At 36.9% G+C, this 25,207-nt stretch overlaps 1 protein-coding gene across 4 annotated transcripts in view; it reads left to right on the top strand.

The window, feature by feature from the left end:
• LOC131047803 (pectin acetylesterase 3) overlaps window positions 1–25,207 on the top strand; it is a 245,288-nt gene that overhangs the window by 56,739 nt on the left and 163,342 nt on the right. For all 4 annotated transcript variants that reach the window (XM_057981590.2, XM_057981589.2, XM_057981591.2 and 1 more), the window contains one exon: window positions 5,281–5,367. In XM_057981590.2, coding sequence (XP_057837573.1) covers window positions 5,281–5,367 — 87 coding nt within the window. The remainder of the gene's footprint in view (window positions 1–5,280; window positions 5,368–25,207) is intronic.

The following is a 25,207-nucleotide window of genomic DNA, read 5'->3' as shown; positions in this document are numbered from 1 at the left end:
TGAGGAGCCCATCCCTTGTATTTATAGATTTTTGAAACTCAAATTCACCTGAAATGGCGCCCAAATTACCTTTCATTCATTTGCATTCATTTCACATCCCCCCAAGTATGGCGTCCACTTTCCACACTCCCTAGTCGAACTTTTTCCCAAGGAAAATCGCCATGTTATAATATCAACATTACAAAGCATAAACACCTTCATTTTTGACGACATCAACTAAGGGAAATAAAATGTGACTTTGGACAAATAACATAATATTTTCCTTCCTAAGTCATTCCTCCAAAAATATAATTAGTGAAATAATTAAATATTAGACTTTAGAATAAAGTGATAATATTTAATTAAACAATTATAAGTCACCCACTGATTGCTGCCAAATCAACCATATGAACTGGAGTGCAGAAGATACTAATTCTCGACTGGATTGGAACTCTGCTCAAGACTGCTACAAATAACTTTGCCCGAACTGATACTTACTAAAAATAGTAAGTCATGAAAACATCTCCGAAAGACATGCTCGTCGAACCCTGTGAGAGAGATCGAAAAACCCAGAAAACCCTCAAAATCTAGTCAGCTGCCACCAACTTACTAAAAATAGTAAGTTCAGAAATCACTCCGAGACAAAATGCATGTTAGACCACCGTGAAGCTCTCAAAAACTCCAAAAGGAATCTCCAGTTCATTCTGCCAAACTCCAACTAGAACATCCCTGAAAACTGCGAAGAATCCTCCTAGAAAATAGGAAACCCTAATTCCTCATTCCAAACAGCTTGCGAGTATCAGGGTATTACAAAAATTTCTCTTTTGGTGATGGTTATTGTCCATTTTTGGTTGTTCTCTTTTTTGTCAAAGGTTAAAGGGCCTATTTTTAGATCTCTTTATTTGATTATTTTTTTCTTTAGAATAGTTTTTCTTTAATGTTCCTTTGTTTTTTTCTATAGCTTTTAGAATTTTTCTTTCTAACATTACTTTACAGGATATTCTAAAATTCCAAAAAGAATATATTCTTTGTAAATCTATAAATAAGAGCTTTGGACACAAGTGATGGGAAATGATGATGGATTCTATGCTTATTCTTTTGAAATTGTTGTTGAACTTGCATTTGTAATTCTATTGATTGAATTGAAAGGGGATTTTGCCATTAAACTTTGTAGCTGGGTTACTGGTCTATCCAGGTCATGGTGTATAACATTAAATTGTTTCTTTAATACTTGGAATCAAGTATCATCTATGTGTTATATTGTGTGATTGAAATGTTGGTCTCTATTTTTAGCTAGTAAGGTGTTGATGTTGTATTTGTACTTTATATTGGTTGTCTCATCCAATAAATCTATAAAATCTTACTTACAAGACTTGATTGCTATCAGCTTCGTGCCTGTATCCAAGGAAAAAGTATATGCAAGCAGTCATTTCATTGATGTAAAACTCTCAAGAAGATACTGTATATTCTTGATATTTGTATATTGTCTATAGTTTGATGTTTAGAGTTTCTTTAGCTTAGTGTTTAGGTTTATTTTATTGTTGTCCTCATTTTTGAATTTTCAAAAATGTGACAACCCCTAGAATTTTTTGCTTAAAATGTGTCATTTTTGTCTCCAAGGCACGCTTTACAAGGTGCAAAACTCACATTTGTTAGTGTCAAATCATTGGGAGGTATCTTTGCCATCATTGTCCAAATTTTGGTGAGTTTGGTCTTCTTTTTCCTAGCTTTTTGTGCAAATTCGGGTTTCAGAGCAATCACTACAGGTTGAGATTTTACTCTTAAGGCATGCTTCCCAAGGCAAATTTTTTTCTTTTTGTTGAACTGGGTTGATCTTCGGTCCATCCTTGATTCACGTTTCAAATTTCACTGCGTTTCGAGTTCGTTTGCTATGTTTTTTCTTCAATTTCAAGTTTTTTCTTCCTGACTGCAGATGAGAAATTTTCCTTTGATTGCAAGTTTTATTTTTCTCTTGTTTTAGTGTTGTAGGGAAATTTTAAAACAATTACAACTGCACTTTATTTAAAACTTGTTACTTGTAACTTACTTTTTATTTCCTATTTGCTTTTTTATGTCTTTTAAGTCATTGCAGGAACTTTTTGGACAAATTGCAAGTGAATTTAAAATTATAAGTTTAAAAAGAATTTGTAAGTTCTTTTAAAAGTTCCTACTTAAGTGATTTTAAGTTGTAATAGGGATTTTATTTCCCTATTACAAGTTTTATGTGTTGCTTTTAGTTTTAATGGGAATTTTATTTCCCTATTACAAGTTTTTATTTTCTTTGAAGTTGTGTATTTTTTTTAAACTTGTAATGGGGATTTTATTTCCCTATTACAAGTTGTTTTGTTGTTTCTTTTTTCTCTTCTTCCTCTAAAACCTGAATTTGCCTAAGTAAAGGAAATATAATGCAATTTAAAACTTGCAATGGGGTTTCTAAAACCTGAGTGCATCTTTTTTGAAGGCATTTGTTACTTGTATTTGCAAATGAAGAATCCGACTTGCACATTTTCTCCCACAAATCCGTTTTTTGTGGCTTTCTTCCCCAAAATCTGTCCAATATTCATGCAAAATCATTGGAAATCAATGTTTATTGCCAAGTTTTTCACCAAAAATGGATTAGGCAAACACGTTTTGCATTTTTGAAGGCATTTTTAGAGACATTTTTGGAAGACGTCTTTGCTGGTTATTGCCACGTTTTGGAGCATGAAATTCACCACATTGCAAACACGTCTTGCATTCTCCCTTCATTGATGAGTGTTTGTAGTCAAATCTACTTCTCTTCATGCCGTTTTTGGAGGAGGAGGTTAAATTAAAATTCGTTTTTGCCTGCCAAGGGTTTTCAACGCATCTATTTATGGAGCATTTCAGTTCTTCCCAAGCTCATTTGTTTTGGTCTAGGGAATTTGACCAAGCAAGAATTCGGGTTTCTAAGTGATCTTCCCAAATGGATAAGTTTTTTGAATGCAATTTGTAAATTTGCATGATTTTCCCCTCTTTCATATTTTTCCCATTCATTTGATTTCAGGTTTTACAAAGCTCTTTACAAGTTGAAGTTTTCCCCTCTTTGCAAAGTTGTCAAGCTAAAAATGTGTCTTTCCTTGTCACATAAAGTTTGTCATTACTGGTCAAAATCATTCTTTCCATTTTCCCCTCATGTCAAAACCCCATTTCATCCATTCATTTCACACCTTCGTTCATTTTTCCCATTTAAAGTCTACTTGCAGTTAGCCTTCTAGAACCCGAAATTGGTCCAAAATGCACTCAAAAACACTTGAAAATGAGTCTTAAAGGTTCAAATACAAGTGCAAACTTGTAGTTACCCATTACACATATAAAGTTGCATGTTTGTTCTCTGCAATTACAAGTTAATGCTCTTGTTTTTCTGCACATGTAATGCAGTTCCCAGAACCTGAAATTCACTTGTGAGCCCATTTTTTAATCAATTTATTGCTACCCATGTCAGTCCTGTTTGCACACACGACCTACCAAATCAATGGATTAAGGCATGGGCCTTATTTTGCAAGAAGATTACAAGATTGGAGGATGATACAAAGAAGAGATACAACAACAATTCATGGATGCAAATTATAGAATACTTTCAAGACAAAGTGAATCAAGCATGGAAAAAGAATACAACGAGGAAGGCAGTCCTTTCTCTCTCGAAGAAATAGTACTACTTCAAGCAAGAAGATAAAATTGAGGTTTGTTGGCCAAGGACACAAAGATCATTAAGGATGTAAGTTCTTGTTCCAGTTCAAGATGTCATTTACCTCGATTATTGAGCATCCTAAAGCAGCATGAAGATTTTCAAGACAAAGGATGATGTAGTTAGAGTTGTGTCTTCAGACACATAGAATAGTTTTAGAATTGTAATTTCAAAATTGTAGTTTTCCTTTTGAAAAGTTTACTTGTAAAAAAAACAATTTTGTAATTGCAAGTTTATCATTTGCACTTTTGTAATTACAAGTAAGCTGATTACAAGTCAATTTAGAATAGGACTTGTAATTTTGAATAAGGTTTACTTAATAGTTGGAATAAGTCATGGTGGTTGAGAGAATTTATCAAGTTAGTTAGGATCCTCCCACCTTTTTCTCAAGGCTCCTCTCCTATAAATACTTGAGGAGATCTAATGTAATTTTTATCTTTTGTTAATGCAACAAAATTTTGCCAATTTGTATGTGAACTCTAAGACTTTGAGCTTAGATGTAAATCAAATTGTTTTCAATAAAAGAGGCAAGTTGTATTGAGACTTTGTGCCAATTCAAGTTGTTATGTGACGACATTTTTTAGAGTTGATAGTGATTTTTGTTCTATTGTTCAAGAGGGATTTAAATTCAATCTTGCAAACTTTGAGCTGCTAATTGTATTTAGAGTTATATGTTTGGTTTTCTGATTTGGTCTTGCAAACTTTGAGCTGCTTATCATATTTGAAGCTAGTGTGGAAAGCTCAGGTGGGAAGATAGCTTGTAGACTTTGTGCTGCTTCTATTTTTAAGACTTGTGCATGTAAGGTGTAGTGCATCATGTAGTTAGACTTTGAGTTGCTACATACTGTGCTTGGTTACCAGAAAATCATCTAAAAAGGTTGATAAGAGAATAGATAGTTGAAGACTTTGAGCTTTGTTTTCCATCCTGGGGAAGTGACGAAGGTCTTTGTGCCTTCATGGAAACTTTTCTTCCCTTTATGTTCCAAAAATTCTACAAAGGTCTCATTTCTGTATTTGCTGTTATTTATTTCCAATTGCTATTGCTTTTCTGTGAAGTGAAAAGAGTATAGTTTTTCTTGAAAGAAGAAGAAAGATTGTTGTCTCACCCATATTAGATTATTTTAGTTTGTAGATAGGGGGAGCCTTCCCTAAATTAGGAGAGTATCATACTCGCACACCGTGGCTGAAACCACAATTTTGTACATCCCCCAGGTGTACAAAATTTTCAACTAACATTTATACCTCAAGGAGCTTCTCCTTATAATTTGAAAAGAGGTTGATCCTCACATACTATTCCAGATTGTGTTGTCTTGCAAAAGACAAGTTAAAACACCGACAATATCATAATTATAAATTGCATGTTCTTGGATTGACTTCACTGAAATACTTGGATTGTTTATTGTTAGTGACTTTTTGTTCTATTCAACTAGGTTGTATAAATATATTATATTTTTTGAAGCAAGAAAATTATTTGATCTATATTTAAATAAAATGTTGATTTCTTTACAAGCATGTGATATGTTCATTGTCATTAATAGAAAGTTCATTACCACCATGTTGTATAAGTTTATGATTTTTTCTTTTTTGAAATATAGGAATCAGGTCTTTATTTTAGAGGGCAAAGAATTTGGCATGCCATGATTGCTGATCTCCTAGAAAATGGAATGAAACATACAAAGCAGGTTCTCATTCGTTCACTCACTCTCATAAACATGAATGTATCTTCTTTTGTTCTCTCTCACTGGAAACCAAACATATTTATATAGAAATAGACTCTTTTAATGCACAATTTCCTTATTTTGTGTAGAGGGTTTTGAATTGATCCCGAGTGGAGAGTAATAATGTAATTGAGCTTTTCCATTTCTAACTCTAGAGTGGGATCGATAGACTCAAATGAGGCTATAGCTGCTCCATCATACACTAGCTAAATTCAAAAGTCACAAGTTGTGCTATTTGCATTAAATTTTTAAACATTTCTTGTAAAAACCATTTATCTCATTTATATTAATGAAAAATTTCATTGCCATTTACTCTAGACGCAACTAGCATTATTTTTAAAACAAGGTAGTCCAAAAATCATTGCTGTTTTATAATCTTGAAAATATATTTTGTTAGTGAAATAAAGAAGCTTTAGACCTAAATATGTAAGATTAAAGAAAGCAATTCCGTGAATAATCTGCACTGGTCAACTTCTTGCTATACAAATATGCTAACTGAATCCCTTGTTGACAAAACATATAAACTCCACCACACTAAAATTCCGGTTTGAACAATATAAATTTTTATTTATATTAAGCTATTATCTTACTATATAAAGTTTGTCATGTTTTTTCCAAAAGAATTCTATATATTGTATAAATGTTAAGTATTTTACATATGTTGTGCATATTGTAGGTGTTATTTTTACAAAAGGTATTCTTGTAATTCAAGTCTAGACACAGATTTTACTGAACTTATTATAAATATTCAGCTGGAGGAAGCCTAATGTGTTTTTTAATGCTTGATCCATTTGTGATGCACTTCAATAACTTCGTATCATTGTGTGCTTGATATCCATTTCTCATGTTAAAATTCTGATTAGTGATTATTATTGTATCATCCTAATCTTGAAGCCATGCACAATTGGCCCTTAGGGTGATGATTAAATGTAGGTCTTTAGGCTACATAAAATATAAATGCAAAAGTTATTTGCATGTGGATTGTGATGAGCACACACTTATATTAGGGGGATGAATTAGTATAAGACAAAATTTTACTTATTTAAAATTTAGCAACCACAATATAGCAATAGCAAACACACATGATCCCACAATTAAGAACAAAGGATTTTTCGTGGAAACTCTTTGGGGAAAAAACCATGGAGGACTGCTTGGATCTATTATCCAAATCTAGCCACATTAAAAATAAAATGATCTTACAATATTCACAAGCACACTCGAGATACCAATCCCAACTTATAGAATTTGCCTGCACCAAATTACTAGAGATATCAATCCACACTTTTTAGAATTTGTAGGCACCAACCTGCTGGAAACTCCAATCCCCACAAATGAGCATTAACTCAGCAAGAGACAACATTCTCTTTTGTTAAGAAGCACCAACCTCTTCTGATTTCTGAAAATTTCTCCTTCAATAAATGATGAACATGTAGTTCTACCTCAACAGTGTGCTCTTTTAGCTCCGCTTCATCAATCTGTATATTTGAGTCTACTTCAACAATTTGTTTATTATAATGATATTATATTTTACTTCACACTCTGCATTTTGATCTCCTTCACAAACATTTGCTAAGTTGCTAACATCAACTCTGCTCTATATTAATTCTGTCTTGCATTGCTCTGCACACAATTTTCTCTTTATTCGAATGATACTACACTTTAGCATGCACACTAGCTCACTTCATCATTTATATACCCCTTTGGGTGCCAAAATTAAATGCATGTCGACCATAAACAATTTAAATTAAACACTTATATTTATCAAGATAGGGGTCAAGGTTCTCCCTTACCGCATGCCAAAAGCACTCCAACACGTTAAGCATTAAAAATTGAAAGAAATGCTTTTCTCCAAAAATATATTTTTTTTTATATTCTGATGCATTTAAATGTCTGGATATCAATGCTAAACGCAATTGTGTATTCACGAAAATTGAAAGTTTAAATGCAAAATTTATTGTGCTGTCATGGATAGACTCAACTGCCATGTTAAATTTAAAGTTACTACAAAAATTGGAAGACCTCGTCAAGACTCCCTAGCCGCTATCACATCATAGCTTGATCATCACTTGATGACAATGACTATCTAGCCTTCAGAATGCACCATAGGCATCGATGGCCATAGCTTCCACATGCTTGTCAAACTTGCTGAATAATTTTCCCCCATGTTAAACAAGTTTTTGACAGCTTTGTGAAACATCTGCATTTCTGACAACTCCAATGCATTTATGAAATGTACATGCACTGGGCACTTAGAGTTATTTGATAGGTCTAACAAACGTGGAAGCTATGGCCATCGATGCACATGGTTTATTCTGATGTTTGGATAGGTGTTGCTCCACAGTTTATTGTGATGGCTGGATAACCATTGGCCCACTTGACATTATGTGAACGTGAACCGTCATTCTCAATAGTAGACAAATTGAATAAACTATAATCCTCAAATGTATGCATGAAAGTTTTGAAGCATGCAGTAGATACAAGCTTAGAAACATGGGACAAAAAATAGGAATAAAATTTTGAAGGGACAATTTCTAGAATCGAAAGAGATACAAAAAATAGTAGTTCTAAAGATCTGATACTAGAGACATAGTATAGTGTAATTACATAGCATAGCAAAGAGTAGAAATCAATTGCAAAGATGATAAAATATTTGTTAATAAGATTACAATATGAGGAGATAGAGAAAACATATAACTGATTGTGACTAGAATTTAATAAGAGAGGCAAAATGCACTCAAACTTCAACATCTGAGAAGGATGGAGAGCAACGGCTCTCCAGGTCATGGCCGTGGTGGCATAAAAGCATGTGCACATGGTCTTGCAAGTGAGAGAAAGTGGGGGGACCAAAGTGCAGTGGGTTTCCCCAAGGAAAATGCACTTGGTCTAGTGTCAACTTCCACAATGCCACCACAAAGAAGTGCCGCACTGTGTAGGGAATTCTCTTGTGAATCTCCAACCAATCTAACATAGAGCACACATAGTCATTGGTTATCCTACGTAGGCCATCTTGGACCTTGTGCAGCACAACTCCCAGTGGTTCGTCTTGCAATTCCTTCAAGCTTTCTCTCACATACCCTGATATCTGTTGGGATTAAGGTGTCTCAACCTTAGAGTCCTAAGATGCCAAATTAATTAATTGTTGCCTAATTGATTTATTCTAAGATATAAACTTCCTAAGTTGTCATTCACTTTGTGGTAACTCCTGGTGAGGTGGCATCCTACATGGCAGGTGATGAAATGGCATATTCCTTATTTTCTAGGAAGTTGGTATCCACTTGGAAGATGCTATGTTGGACTGGAAATTGATTTAGTAATTTCCTATGTTGACTAAAGAGTCTTGGTTTTCAACTTCTATTATGTATTGGAGATGTATTTTACCTATTGGCATTTATGGTGGAGTTCACTTTTGACAAGTGGTGTGAGGTAAGGAAGGTGCCTATTCTTGGTCATAGTGATTTCTATGTTGTACTTACATTGTATATGGCAAGATGACCGTTATGGATGAGATAGGTGTTGTTGCCTTGGAAGTTGCTATGAGAAATGTGTCATGGGATTAGCAAGATATTGTTTATGACACAACTTACCTCTTAGGTGTTGAAGATGGTTTTCGAAACCATGGGCACCTACCTCTTTGTGTTGAACTCTATTTATATGTTGATACCTTAACTGATTTAAAGAGAAGAATTCATTTTTACATTGCCGGTATTTCTCTAGGGTAGAACAAGATATAAATTTCTATATAAAGGCTTAGAGTCTGAAAATGTATTGTAACTTGTTGCTGATTAACACATTGGCTTGATGTTTTGGAGAGTGGAACTTTTTACCCATAGGGGTTTTCCCCACGTATATCTCGTTTCTCTCTTCTGTCTCATTCTTATTGTTTCATGATCATGATGAATTAAATTTGTATGCCGCAATGCTACTGAAATTTTCTTAGATCTGTAAATTGCATCATCTTTCCTCTAAGGTTTAATCACGGGAAATCAACTATGTTTGTTTCTGCTTTTCTGGAATAGTAGTATGTGCTTGTATGAGCACGTTGTAATTTGTTTTGAAGAAAACACATGATACTGTAGTGCATACTGATCTCAGATGGCTTTCTGGGATGCTCCATTTCCCTTCAATTGGTATTAGAGCTTTGTTCCATGATTTGTATGGTTCTTGCATGTGAGAATTATGGTGTTTCAAGTTCTGGGTATTTCTTTTGTTAATATTTCTTAGCTTGGAAAGCTTGAGGAAATTTGGTTTGAAGGAATCGATTGATTATTAATCCTTTGTTGAGTAGAAGTCTTGCAGTTGATCTAGTTTTTCAGGCAATAGCAGGCATTTTGAAGGATGGTGAAGATGGAGTTTCGTTGAATTGATCATGTGCTTTCATTTAATATGATATTGATTTGGAGCTCCTATTTGACAGTGTTATAACCCTAATGCATGGTGTTGATGTTTCATTTCATGGTTGTGGGCAGCAGAGTTCTCATGTTGGGTGTTTGCTTTAGGCTTCGTGGCAATATGGAGAAACTCGAGTTGTCTAAACTATGGTGTGAATGTGCTTACATTGGGTGCTTGTTTTAGTCCCTAATATTGGAAGGCATTGTTTCATTATTCCTGAATGCATTGAGGCTATGGAGTTGATCATTGGATGATCTGGAAGCTTCTGGAATAACCTATCTCCCTCAAATGCATGTACTAGTGGTTATTATGGAGTTGGCCTACAAATCGGCCTGGAGTTCCTAAACTACTGTTTTCCTTATAGATAGTTGTACTTGCATGGCTTAGATTCATGTTCCTTGGATCTGAAGGTTTTATAGATTTTATGCCCAAAATCTATTTTGATGCTCATCTATGATAATATTCCATTGTTTTGGTTTAACCTTTTTCTTTGTGTTTTTTAGACTTTTGAGTATTCCAGATGTGAAGTGGGTATGGATGTGCATGGTTGTTCTCAAACACAGTGGTTTTGCAGGTTTTACACAGTCAAGGAAAAACTTGTAGTTTTGTGGATCCGCTGAAGAGCTATTTTCTAGGCCTTGTTTCTATGAGGTGTTACTAGATGAGATAGTTGTAGCTCTACACGTATACTTTGTGCATGGTGAGAAGAAGTGTGATGCTTTCTTTGCATGGAGATTTTGGTATGTGATTAGTCACTCAACATCATTGTGGTGATGCTTGACGGATTCCTAGACTACGGTCCTCGATGTGAACATAATTGGCGAATCAAATCTATGCTTGATCTAGTGCTTGAGTCATGTTGTCTACATGATTATTCTCTTTGAGATCTTAGATTTACATTTTACTGATTCGATAATGAGTTTGCATGTTTCAATGATTGGATCTACGAGTTATGCAGCTGTGTGGGTTGATCACCTATTCAGTTGTAGTGGGATGACTTGGATGTGGATCGTCTATATCCATGAGGTTTGATTCAATGTTTATGTAGACTTGTTAGCTTGCCTTGTCTGTGGTCACTTGTGCATTGGTGTGGCTATTTTTGAGATAAGAGGATGGATGATAAGTGAGTACTTTGCAATCCTTTCTTGTGACTGGGGAGTGGAAGAGAAAGAATAGCCTCCACTCGTTTTGGATCAATGGTCAAACCCTCCTTGGATATGACATGTCCTAGCAATCTTCCTTGTTCAGTAGCAAACACACACTTGCTAGGGTTCAAGGACACACCATACTCCCTGCATTTCATGAACACTTTCTCAAGATGACCAAGATGGTCAGCTGGATGCTTCGAATAAACAGTTATGTCATCAAGGTATACAAGCACAAACTTTGCTAATACGCCCTTGAAAGCCATGTCCGTTGCTCTTTGGAATGTGGCACCTGCATTGGTTAGCCCAAAGGGCATTTTACAATAAGCATAGGTACCCCACTTAGTAGTAAATGCAGTCTTGTATTGGTCTGATTCTTGGACCAAGATCTGATTGTATCTTGAATACCCATCCAAGAATGAAAATCTTTCTGAGCCATGGACCTTTTGGAGAATCTGCTCCATAGAGGGAAGGGGATAGTGATCTTTAAGGGAGGCTCTATTGAGATCCCTAAAGTCTACACCAAGTCTGATCTACCCATTCTTCTTCCTTACAGGGACAAGGTTGGCCACCCAGGAGGAGTGCTTGATAGGGAAGATGATATTGGCTTCTATGAGCTTGGCCAACTCCTTCCTCATTAGTGGCTCAATTTTGGGGTTTATTGGCCTTTGCTTTTGTCTAACTGGCTTTGCATCCGGGTTTAGCTCTATGGTATGCTGGGCTAAGCTAGGGTCAAAACCCTTCAAGTCTTCATAGGTCCAAGCAATTATGTCATCATATTGTTGGCAAAGCTCAACAAAGGCCTCTTGCTCAGTTGAGGAACACACCTTGCCCAAGTTCAAGGACCTACTCTCAGCGACAACAACTGGCTTGTACTCATCCCTCTTCGCAGCCAAGTTCATTTTCTTCTTCAACTGATCATCCGAGTTGAAAATGCCTTCCAAGGTAACTAGACCTTTAGGCAGTTTGTTGGATTTGAGCTGCATGATTTGATGTCCGTACTGGTCTTGCAGCCTAGACTGATTTTTAGCAGAAAATTCTGCTTCATTTTGCAAGAAATTGATGATCTGTTGATCGCTTTCAAACACTTGCCAATTCACTTGATTGTCTAGGACAACAGGCCTCACAACAAGCCTGATATGTTGCTCCTCCTCACTTGCAACATTCCCTGGTATGTCAAACTGAGCACCAACCGCTGCAAGCCTATCAGCATGCTTGTTCTGACCTCTAGGAATGCTCTGGATATTGAAGGCCTCAAATCCTTCAATCAAATCCCAAACCCCGTGTTTGTATGATTTTAAGCATTTCTCTCTTCCCTATACCTCTGCAAGTTGTTAGGATAGGCTTAGGAGTAAGTTTTGAAGTGTTGAGTTGGTTCAACACCTACACCTGGATTGAGAAGGAAGCCGACCTTCTCCGGAGATTCAACCCCCTTGCACAAGGTTCCACACTTCGGGGTTGTTTCCATGTTTCACAAGGTTGCTGAGTTGATAACGCAGCAAGGGTGCGAGCTTTTGTGATAACAGAAACATAAAATTCCACCAAGAATGCAGTGGTTCAAGCGTGCTCCCACCATGAATCCTCCACACTAGAAACAAGTGGCCTATAGAAATGTTAATGACAAGATTATCACAAGTTAGAAGTGAGAAGCAAGACAAATGAGGCTTGATGGACCTGGAACGTGAAGAGAGGAAGATTTTGATGGTATGACACTGCAACCTAGTTGTAAAACAAAGTGGTGGAAATCCAACTGAGGAGTGGTGACATCACCCAACTCTTCCATTCTTAGCTCATTGCTAGAGGCCACAAGGTAAAGGGCACCAACTCCATTGCACTCGATTTCCAGCCGATCCTCTTCCTCCTTTACTTTGAGCTTGTTGACCAAGAAGTCGTATGTCACAAGCATTTTGTTGAGCACTTTGACGTAGCTTTCAACCACTGCATGAAATCTCATCGCTGAAGTTGCCAAGAAAAATGAGAGAGATCTTACAGTAGCCACCAAGATCAAGTCAATGTTGGACAAAAACATGAATCACGCCTCTTGAGCTTTTGTCGGATAAACGGAGCTTGCACTTGTATCTTCAGATCGTCCACAATTTTCCCCATATTCCACCTTAAGAAACAAATATTTTGAGTATTCTTCTATTCTAACAAGCATGGGCTTAAGCTCCCAATCAAAGATTGGAGCAGTAGCTATCCACTCATTACGATGCATCAATGATCCATTCATCTAAAGTTAATGTGTTTGTAGACTTGTCAAAAGCAACTTTCACTTACAAAGTTTGTTATACTTGTTTGTAGCAACTTTCATCTGAAAAGTTCTCACACTGAAAAATATTATATTCATTTATTAATACTATACAAAGCAAGAATTTTTTTTAATGTACACAAGGTTAGAAAAATATTATAATAATTATTATATATTATCAAAATATATATTATAATAATTATATATTATTATAATATTATATAATATATAAATATTATAATACTATATATTATTCTAGTATAATTATATATAATAGATAATAATATATAATAATTACATATATTTAAATATTATATGTTATTATAATATTATATATTATTATAATTGTTGTCTCAATTTTTGAATTTTCAAAAATTTGACAACCCCTACAAATTTTTACTCGAAAATCATAGTTTTCTTCTCTAAGGCATGTTTTACGAGGTTCAAAACTCATATTTGCTAATGTCCAATCATCAGTAGGTGTGTTTGTCATCATTGTCCAAGTTTTGGTTAGTTTTGGCTTTCATTTTCCTAGCTTTTAGTGCAATTTTGGTTCTTGAGTTAGACACTGCAAGTAGGAACTTTTTGACCTCATTGCAAGTAGGAACTTTTTGCTCATATTACAAGTTAACTTTACTTGCAATTGTGTCTTAGAAACCCGATTACAAGTTACTCGCAAAGTCAGGTTTTTGAAGCAAGATTACAAGTTACTTGCAAAGTTGGGTTTTTGAAGCATCCTTACAAGTTGTATTATTACTTGCAAGCCGAGTTTTGAAACCCAAAATGCAAGTTCAAACCTATATTACTTGCAATCGGGTTTCAAAACCCCAATTACAAGTATGTGGGTGTTTTGGCTTTCTTTTTGCAAGTTGTCATTACTTGCAATTGGGTCTCTAAACCTCGATTGCAAGTCCTCCTTTCATATTGCAAGTGTGTTACCTTATCATGTTTGTCTTACAATTGCAATCAAGTCTTCAAAACCTGATTGCAAGCCATCATTGCATAACCTCTTTGACATGCTTCACTTGCAATCGGGTCTTGAAACGCCAATTGCAATTTTATACCTCCTTGCAATCTTGCTTCATTTCACACTTGTAGTCAAACCTCAAAGACCTGGCATTTTTAATTTTTCAATCTCGCTTCATTTTTCACTTGCATTCGGGTCTTGGAGACCTGACCGCAAGTGTAACCATCTTCATTCATTTTCACATTTCAAGTTTTCTATAACCCACTCGAACAAGCATTCCACCTCTCAAGATCCAAAATTTGCCTTGCCTTGTAGACGGATTCAACATAACCAATCCCTGCTCGGCCAAAATAGCTCACAACCTTGCAGCAAACGGTGTAATCTTCAAGGGGACTTGGAAGATTTTCAAACTGGAAGAGCATGGCTAAGCACCCAATTCTGGTGCAACTCAGACGGGCACCTGCAATTGAACTAAGCACAATTCAAAGGCTCAGGTTAACCATACAAAAGGATACATAATCAGTATATCCTCAATGGTATGAGCCTGAATCCATCAAATACCTGAACACCCAAAATAGAAAGATCTATCTAAAATGCTGAAAGAAACCATGCAAACAGGATGAAAACAAGATGATAAACATGTTGTCCTCATTTTGTTTTCAAAAATGAAGGACCATTACATAAAATTTTTGTGAAAAAATGAAAATTTTACTCTATGGCATGCTTCCGGAGGTAGAATTTCACCTAATCCTTGGACTGGCTTAATCCTTAGTCCATCCTCGAACTACTTTTCGAATTTCGTCGCATTCTGGATTCGTTTGCTATGTCTTTCCTTCAATTTCGAGTTTTTTCTTCCTGACTGCAAGTGGAGAATTTTCCTTGAACCGCAAGTTTTAATGATTTCCATTATTTTGGTCTTTGTAGGGAAATTTTTAGCTAATTACAAGTGCACTTTATTGAAAAACAAAAACTTGGAATTTGCTTTTTATTTCCCCCTTGATGCTTTTTGGCTTTTTCAGTTAAAATAGTGATTTTTTGGTTAAGTTACAAGTAAACTTGTAACTTTTCTAAAACCCCTACTTTAATGGTTTTTGCTTGTAATAGGGATTTTAAACCTCTATTACATGTGTGCAAGTGAATTATAACTTGTTGTAGGGATTTTATTTTCCCTTTACAACTAATTTTAAACTTGCACATCTCTCTCAAAAACCCGATTTTGCCTAAGAATGAGAAAAGTGAGATTTTAAACTTACTGTTTGGTATAAAAAACCCGATTTTGCCTATAAAGTGCATTTTTGAAGATTTTAAAATTGCTATTTGGTCTAAAAAACCCAATTTTTGCCTTATAGTTGAAAAAGTGCATTTTAAACTTGCTATTTGTTCCAAAAAACCCAACCAGCAAGGAGAAACGTTTTTGTTGAAGATTTTAAAGCAAATTTTGTGGAGATTTTCTAGGAAGGAGAGGCGTTTGGGATTCCATCCTATTCTCATGCATTTGTAAAGACTTTTCACGCCATTTGGGGTTTGCATTTACTGTTCTTTGGTCTAAATCAACAAACACGTGGTTCCTTGCATCCACGTTTTAGGCGATTTTTTCTTCAATAAGCAGCAAACTCCTAAGGTGTTTTTGCCTCTCTTGCCTAGGCATTGAAGGTGGATGAAGATTCGACCCTTTTCTTGGGCCATTTTATTTGCCTTTGCTGCCACGTTTTTCAGTTTATGACGTTTTTAAAAATGTGCCTAGGGTTTTGGATTGCGGTTTGTGTTTATTTAAGAGCTATTCTTCTTCATTCCAAGATTGATTGCATCTTTTGGAGAGGCATTTTCAGTTTGAAACAAGGTATGTTTTCTTTTCTTTCCTTGTTTCATTTTCTTATTTTCTTGTTTTCTTAGTTTTCCTTTCTAGTTGTAAATTTGTAAATATGTTGTTCTTGTCCCAAAATCGGTTTTGTGAGAGACTTTTTCCCCCTTGATATGCAATTTTTGGATTGCATTGTTCTTCCCCATTTTCCCTCTTTACTTGTATTCGGGAATTTAAATCCCAATTACAAGTTGGCTGGAAATATTTGTTCTTCCCTTACGGTTGAAGAATTTAACCATTTTTGGTTAAAATTCCAAGTTGAAAAAGTGTGAAATACTCTTTCTTTCAAAATCGGGTTTTAAGAACCCGATTACATGTTGAAAAGTTCTCCCCATTTTCATGAAAATGACGTTCCCGGATTTTCCCATTTTTATCCATTCATGTCACCCATATCCGTACTTTCCATTTTCGTCATTTTCCATAAGTCTAATTCTCATTTTCCATCCATTTCTCCATTTGCAAATTTACAAGTGTACTTGCATTCGGGTTTTAAAAATCCGATTGCATGTATGCCCTTTTCAACTTGTATACTTGTGAAAATTTCCCCAAGATCTAAAATTGGTCAGAGTCAAGATTCCCCCATTTCTATTTATTTCCCCTCTTTCTCTTACAAAGTCGTGAAGTTCAAGAGTCGAAGTTTTTCCCATTTGAAGAAGGAAAAATGTTATTTGCAGCTGAATATGATGTTGCCTTAATGTTTTTAAGTCTTCATCACAGTATTCCAGGTTGTCCATCAATGTCAGATTTGCTGTCATCACCAATTCCAAAAAAGATGAAGTACAAATATGACAAGTACCAAAACGAAGTTGCGCCTTCCCAAGATTCCTCTCCTTTGGATCGTATCAGAGATACAGAGATAGGGCATGTAGACATGTCAAAATTTGTCAAAAGGGTTGAGGATCCACAAGATAACAATATGCAGCGGCTATTGGACAGCCATATCCATCACGCATCTTCTTTCCCGGTGGCTGCCCTAGAACCTGAATTTGTTCTTGCTTGCGCCCATCACTTTGATAGGGAGACAAGAATCATTAAAAATGATGATGGCGAAGCAATAATCCATCTTGATGCAGACACAATTGAGAAGGTCTTCAGAATACCTCCCGCACCTGTTTACATGGAAATCTCCAAATAGAGTGCAACTGAGTATTATGTAAAAGGGAAAAAGATTGTAAACAACATATCAACAGGTAGATCCAAGAGCCACGAGTCGCCTTCTCAAGGTGGGCTAAGTTATACTGTTGTGACTTCAAATGGGAAATAGGAGACATAATAACCCTCCTCAGTAGGATATTGGGCCTTGAACATTCTAATGTTTTTGAGCCCTGGATGTACCAGTTCATCATGTTCATAAGGCAGTCCCATCATATATCATGGGGAGAAGTCATCAGCGATGCTTTGTGTGAACAACTTTCAGCAGTCTCTTCCACCATGACTTTCTACATGAACTCATATTTGGTGTACTTGGTAGCATCGCTTAGACATTTTCCAGGTCTTTCTACCAAGGGTGATCGCTCACTTATACCGGTATGGGAATATTATGATCAGTTGCCTTTGAGACCCAGCAGATTGCATTTCAGAAGAGTCCAAGATGCATTATTCGGTTACTTCATGTGTCAGTTTGATAGAACGCTGAAGAACAAGAGGGTATCAGATGAGGCATGGGAAAGGGTGAGTGAGTATGGATGCTTGCTTCTACAGTTCTCGACCTTCACCTATATGAGAATCGAATGCTATAGTGGGCAGCCATACATGCTCCCTAGATACCCAACTGATATGATCATTCTTATGGAGTTGGGAAGACAAATCATGGCTATCCACACTCATGAGTCTGCCATACACAAGGTTGGAATGGGGATCTCTACAACAAACCCACTAAAAATTGGCCAGGATTCTCTTGTCACATCCGTTAAAGCCAAGGCCATGGAGATCGAAATGCAGGAAATTAAGCTCAAAAGGTTTAAGTCCAGAGCTGATTTTGATTACCGGGGTATGAAGGAGAAGATCAAAAAATCCTTTGTGCATGTGCATTGCATTGAGGATATCTGGGTAGATCTTCGCACAGAGGTCGAGGTTCTGAACATGGATTACTGCAGACTCACTGTTGAGCAGGTTTTTGATTTGAACTTGGTGGACATTCCACAAGGGATGATTGATGAAGGGCGCGTACTTGATCCTGAATATATTTCACGAAGGGTTGAGCAAGCTCCACTTCCTTTAATCCAATGGTCACACAAGGAGTGCATATCCATTCTTGAGAGATTTCAGCCTATCTTGGCTAACACCAACGCTTGGCTGAAAAGTAATGCTGTTGGACTCATAAAAATCAAGATTGGAAAAGAAGATTCTACGGGGCCTCTTGGATGTAAGTCTGAGATTCAGATTGACAACAAGGAAGGCGCATCATCTTCGAGCACAAGGATCAAATTGCGAGTTAGTCAGGCAGTAGTGCTTACTCTTGAGGAGGCGACAGTTTGTGGAAAGGAAAAGTCACGACTTCATGTTCAGGTGATCGATCTGGATAATCCAAAAGAAGGGCAGCAATCTGATGATGCTCCCAAGTCTCCAGCATCCGACTCGCCTCATGAGATTATTCCTCCAGTTTCCATTGAGACACCCCTTTCTCCTCCTGACTTGCTTGTTGATGAATCTCCTTAGAATGCCATTCCTATTTCGGCATAAGAGCCACCTCCTGATCATCAACAAGAGAATGTGCAGGAAGTTCCTGAAGATACTCTTGGTTGTGTCCAACTATCAGAAATTGATACCTCCACTTCTGGTTTTGAAGAATTCATGAGACAATCTTCATGCCCATTGGTTACTGAGCAAACCGTGGTTGCCATCCAAACAAATATTCCTCCCAGGATGACCACGGTTATTCAAACAGAAACTGCTTCTCCTTTGCCTACAGCTGCTACAGAAGGAGAGTTAATGGCTTTACCTCTATGGCTTAGTTCTTTTACTCCAAAGAGGAAGAAGCAAGAAATCTCATCTAATGCCTTTGATTATTAGCAACTAAAATAGTCCAAATCCAAGGTTGCTAAAAAGGCCAAGACTATCTCCAGTTTAACTGTTGACAACAACAAGATGAAGGAAGCTGAAATTGTTGAACTCATAGCAGATAAGCCACTTGAAGAAATGTCAGCTGCTGATTACAAAGTTACAAGGAAAGAATTGCGTAAGCAAACGCATGAGGTGATTAAACAGGATGCTCAGTTTTCTGTAGCCTCACTGGTACAGTGGTGTGATGAACCTCTAGCAAAGAAAGATAAGCGAGAAGAGGAAAACCGACAACTTATGGCAGTTGTTCATAAAATCACAAAACCTGCTACTCAAGGGAGTAACTCCATAGGTTCTTCCGGTTCCCAAGAATCAATTCGTGGCATGGAAAGGGCTGCTCAGAAGGTACAAGCATTGGATTCCTGGGTTGATCAACTTCATGATCTATGTGCACAAGTGATGAAAGACATTTTTTAGATGATGTCTACGTTGGAAACCGTTGAAGAGAAACTGGATCAGACTTCCGATACTTTCAAAAAGAATCTGGAAAGTGTTGAAGATAGTTTGACAATCTGGCGTACCATGCTCCAACAACAGTTGAGCATTCTACAGGAGGATGCCATCATCTCTTCCAGGGTCATGTACTTGAAATTTGAAGAGCTTCTGGAAAGTAAGGCCCTTGTTCTTAAATCCCTCATTGAGGAGATTGGTGATACAATGAGATTACGGGGTGAAGTTTTCCGAGATATTGTCTCTCATTGTGAAAAGGCCTCTTGCAACATACTAAGTCAGGATGGAGAGCTAATTCCAGAAGAAGAAGTTCTTGCTGATTTACAGATGAGCATACATAATGAATGGAGGAGCGAACAATTCTCGGCTGCTTCAATTCAAATGTTGATGAAGCACCAAATCTTTTTGCACGAAATCCAGCCTAGATAAAAACAGCTCTACGCTCCTCCGATGTCATGATACTATTGTGAAGACCATGGTTGTTGCCAAGAACACCCATGAACCAGATCTTGATGAACTACAAATGATCATCGAGAAGTTTGAAGGATTCGTGTCTTCACGTGCTACAGCTTAAGTGTTTTTCAACACTTAGTTGTATTTTTCCATATTTGTAATATTTAGTTGTAGTTTTTCTTTTTGACAAGTTACATGTAAAAGTCTTTTTGTAAAATGCAAGTTAACTCATTACTTGCACTTTTGTAATTACATGTAAAGCAACTACAAGTTGTGTTCAATTAGGACTGTAGTTGGAATAAGTCTTAGTTAGTTATTGAAGTTTTAGTTAGTTATTGAATAAGTCTTGGTGGTTGAGAGAATCTCTCAAGTTAGTTAGGATCCTCCCACCTTTTTCTCAAGGCTCCTCTTCTATAAATACTTGAGGGGTCTATTGTAATCTTTATCTTTTGGAAAGCAAGCAAAAACTCTGCCAAATTTACAACAAAGAAGTGTTTGAGCTTTCATGTGTGAATTCAAGAATTGAAAGGAATAGAAGGAAATTGCTCAAGCTTTGAGTCTTTGTGCTACATACTTGAGTTTGTGTTCTATATTATCTTTCTTGCAAGTGTTTCTTAAAGAGCTTAATCACATCTGATTTGCAGTCTTTGTGCTGCAAGTAGTTGAGGTTAATATAGATTAAAATAAATATTTTGTTGAGAGAAGCTGCAAGTCTTTGTGCTTTCACTTGTTCTTAAGAGAACTTAGGAATAGATTTTGTGAGGAATAGATTTTGTGATAAATAGTTGTAAGTCTTTGAGCTTATACTACTTCCCATTGTTTTAAGTAGAAAAGAATAAGATATTCCAGTCTTTGAGCTGTTATAATTTGTTCTTTATAGCATTAATATAGAAAAGGGTAGATAGGACGTGTTGACGTGGATGAAATCGCATTGCTGCAAACTCCATACGGCCAACGCAGAATAAAATAGCCGACTGATTATCCTACTCTCTTGAGATAAGGAAGTCTCTAATGCTGTTTTCTAAGTTTGATCAAAGGAGACTACCTCAAGGTTTCTTTTGTCAGGTCTTGACTGCGGGATCTCTCAGTGGCTTGATGTGTTTTTGCTGGAAACACAAGGGGACTTACAATTTGCAACAAGCTAGTCTACTGTGATTCTCGAATTACGCAATAAAGAGCAAAAGGAAAGGGTTAGGAGATCTAAAACTAACAACACGGGTATGCGGGTAGACGGATTTAACATAACCAATTCCTGCTTGGCCAGAATGGCTCACAACCTTGCAGGAACGGTGCAATCTTCAAAGGGACTTGGAAGATTTTCAGACTGAAGACGCACGGCTAAGCACCCAATTCTGGCGCAGCTTAGACGGACACTTGCAATTGAACTAAGCACAATCGAAGGCTCAGGTTAACCACACAAAAGGATACACAATCAGCATATCCTCAGTGGTATGAGCCCTAATCTATCAAATACCTGCACACCCAAAATAGAAAGATCTATCTAAAATGCTGAAAGAAACCATGCAAACAGGATGAAAACAAGACAATAAACACCAAATCAATGTTTATATATTGATTTCAACTGCCTATTACAACAATTTCTGCAGCATCTCTATATCTAACCATCTAACCATCTAACAATCTAACAATCTCTAAAAACTTTACAAAAGAAAGGCCTCTGCCTTTTATAGATATTACAATTTTGAACCGAAGGCTAGGATGGACTGCATCCAAGGGTCCCGATTTGTCTTCCAGAAGCTGGCAGCTTTAACCCATGCCCATTAAATTCTCAGTTATCCAACCAACAACTATCTCAACTACCTGCCACTATTTGGATTTAATTCAAGTCTATCCAATCTTCTTGGTGGTTGGGAATAGTTATCCACAAAAATATCTTGCACGAGACCCATAGGCAGTTTACAATAAAGCAATTTCAGCTTTAAAACTGAATTTCTGGACTTAAATCCAGCTGTGTGCTTTTTTGAGAATGCATAAACTTGCAGCATTTAGAGTGTTCTTTGGTCTGTGGTCTCGGTGGTGGACTTCATCTTTGTTCAGCGGCACGATTCCCAATGTTTGGTTGCTCTTGCGCTCCTGTATCTTTTCTTTTTCCAGTCTTCAGCGCCTGGCCTTGAATTGCGATCCTTCCTCGATTTGCGTTTCAGGTCTTTCTCCTGGTTCTTCGATGACGTCCTGTGATCAACCAATTTCATTTCATTAAATCAATTTGAAAAATTAAATAATTTAATTTTAACAAATATTAAATTTAATTACGACGTTTGGCTTGAGAAGCTCTTTGTGAGATGTATCTTGAAAATGCTTCTCTTTCTCTTCGATTGTGAAATCTGATCCTTGGTCTTTACTTCTGCGTGATTTTACCTTCAGAGTCTTGGGCGCTTTAAATGGGTTTATGGTGTGATTCTGGAGGTTTGAAGAGCTTCTGCAAATTTTAAAACTCTAACTCTCATGCTTTTCTAGTGAATTTCGGAGAATGGAGGGCACTTTTTGTAATTTCATCATATTCTCCGATTTAGCCCCCCAGGGTCCGAAATTGGAGTTTTAAGTGAAATTTCGGACCATTTGGGGATTTTTGCAACTCTTCCAAATATTAAATTTTGGCCCCATGATCCGAAATTGATGTTTTAGACGAAATTCGGAGCTCTTGGGGTTTCGTACAAACTTTAAGCATTTTCGGACCCAAAGCACTCCTTGGGAAATTTTGGATTGTTTGAATTTTGCAACTTTATCATTTTCGGACCTCCTGGCATTCTGGAATTTAAAAAAAACTTCGGACCATAAGGTGTTTTGGAATTTCGGAGTTAAACGCGTTCGCAAATTTCGGAGGTTTGAAGGCGTTTTAACCTTCTGGCGAATTTCGGAGCGCTTGGGGTTTTTGTTCCAGCTGAAGGGTAATTTTCGAATCATTAAACACTTCTGCAAATAAAAAAACTTCAGACCTTTCAGCATATTTGGAATTTCGCGTTTTAACCCTTTTTATCCCAAGGTCCGAATTTGGGAACACTTTCGTGATTTCCAAGCTTTCAAGCATTTGGCGAACTGGGAATACTTTCGGAGCTAAACGCGTTTTGGCAAATCTATAACAAACTTCGGAGCTGGGGGGGGGGACTTTAGCGATTTCCTTTTATCTTTCATTGTGGGAGCTAGGGTCCGAAAACAAGCTTCCAAGTGTTTTTCGGAGTTTTTACGCCTTTGGAAACATTTCGCATTTTCAGAGCTGGGGGCGTTTTTGAGACTTAGGCTTTTGGCGAGTTGAAAGACTTTCGAACTTTTAAACATGCTTCGCAATAAACTTCGGGCCCTATGACGCCTCTATTCGCAAGCTTCCGCCTTTTCGAATTTTGGAGCTAAAGGCAGTTTTTACAACTTATCCAGAATTTCGGACCATTCAACGTTTTGGGGAATTTACCAATATTTCGCACCATGAAGGTCTTTTGGCGAATTTCGGGACTTTAACGCTTTTGCGATTTTCGGACCCTAAGCGCATTGTGTAAACTTTTGAAGACTTCGAATTTCGGCCCTAGGGTCCGAAATTGGTGCTTTAAGTGATTTTTGGGGCTTGAAGCGCTTTTTGCAAAATCGTGTTTTTTAAACATTTCGCCCCAGGGTCCGAAAATGGACATTTGAAGTGTTTTTTGGATTTTGAGGGTCTTTTCACTTTTCAACTTTTGGCTTCTGGGTCCAAAATTGAGCATATGGAATATAACATTTAAGTGACATTTCCATATGTCTTTCTCCTTTCTTATACTTTAAGTTATATTCCATATATACTTTCAGGATGTTTGAGAGTGGTTTCAGACCTCCAGGAGTTATATTGCAAATTCTAGTTTTTGGAGGTTTCCTCAGTTTTTCAGAGTTAGCCAAATTTCAGGATCAAGACATTCCAGACTTAGCCAAATTTCAGGATCAGGAAAGAAAGGCACAAACTGGGGGGTCCCTGTCCAAGATGGGGATAGGTGTGCGATTCGCACAACAGGACGTCACATAATCAAGTCTTTGAGCTTGATATTGTTGTCTTGTCCCGAAGGAAGTGACGGAAGTATTTGCGCTTTTAGGAAACTTCATCTCCTTTCTCTTATTTCATTTTGAAAGTGATTACTGCTGTTTATATCAAATCGCTATCCTTTTCTATGAAGAGAAAAGGATATTGTCTTTCTTGAAAGAAGAAGAAAGATTGTTGTCCCATCCTATTTTATTTTCAAAGTTGTAGTTATATAGGGGGATCCTTCCCTTAATTAGGAGAGTTTTACTCACACGCTGTGGTTGAAACCTTAATTTTGTATAGTTACCCAAGTGTACAAAATTTTCAACCAACAAAACACCAAATCAATGTCTATATATTGATTTCAGCTGCGTATTACAACAATTTTTGCAACAATTCTACTCTACTCCTAATCTGAAAACTGAAATCTAACAGCCTAACTAGAGTCTAACTATCTCACAATCTAACCCTTTACAAAAGAAAGGCCTCTACCTTTTATAGAATTTATAATTTGAATCGATGGGCAGGATTGACTGCATCCAAGGGTCCTGATTTATTCCACAAAATAAGGCTGCTCATACCCACTTAATTCTTAGTTATCCCTTCAACAACAATTCCAATTACCTACAACTGTTTGGCTTCAATTTAGGTATATTCGGTAGTTGGACATAACTGACCTGTGTTCCACTTTGTTTCAAAATATCTTGAGTGAGACCCACAGGCAGTTTTACATTAAACAATTTCAGTTTTCAAAGCTGAAATTTTGGAATTGAATCCAACAGTATATTCTTCTGAGGACGCACATTTGGAGTGCTCCTACGTGTTCTTTGGTCTTTGGTCTTGGTGGTGGACTTTAGCTTGTTGTCCGGGTGGCATGCTTCCCAATGCTTCGTTTTGCGCTGTATGGTGTGATCCTGGATTTCCTCTTCTCCACTTCCTGGCTTTGCTTTGATCGTCACTTTAGCTCCTCCTGATGTCTTTTTCCTGCAATCAATCAATTTCACCTTTAATCAATTGATTTGAAAAATTAATTAAATTAATTTAACAAACATTAAATTTAACTGACGAAGTCGGGCTTTGTCTCGGTAGAGTTCGGGCTTGAGAAGCTCCTTGTGAGATGTATCTTTTAAATGCTTCTCGTGAAATTCGAGCCTTGAAGAAGAATGCAAGACTTGTTTTTTAATGTTTATTTGCCTCTTTACCCAATTTCGGGCCTGAAAAGCCTTTCGCA

The sequence above is a fragment of the Cryptomeria japonica genome, chromosome 8 (assembly GCF_030272615.1).
Source record: "Cryptomeria japonica chromosome 8, Sugi_1.0, whole genome shotgun sequence".
Taxonomy (NCBI): domain Eukaryota; kingdom Viridiplantae; phylum Streptophyta; class Pinopsida; order Cupressales; family Cupressaceae; genus Cryptomeria; species Cryptomeria japonica.
The sequence above is the reverse complement of the archived record's forward strand: the minus strand, read 5'-3'. Positions and strand labels throughout refer to the sequence as shown.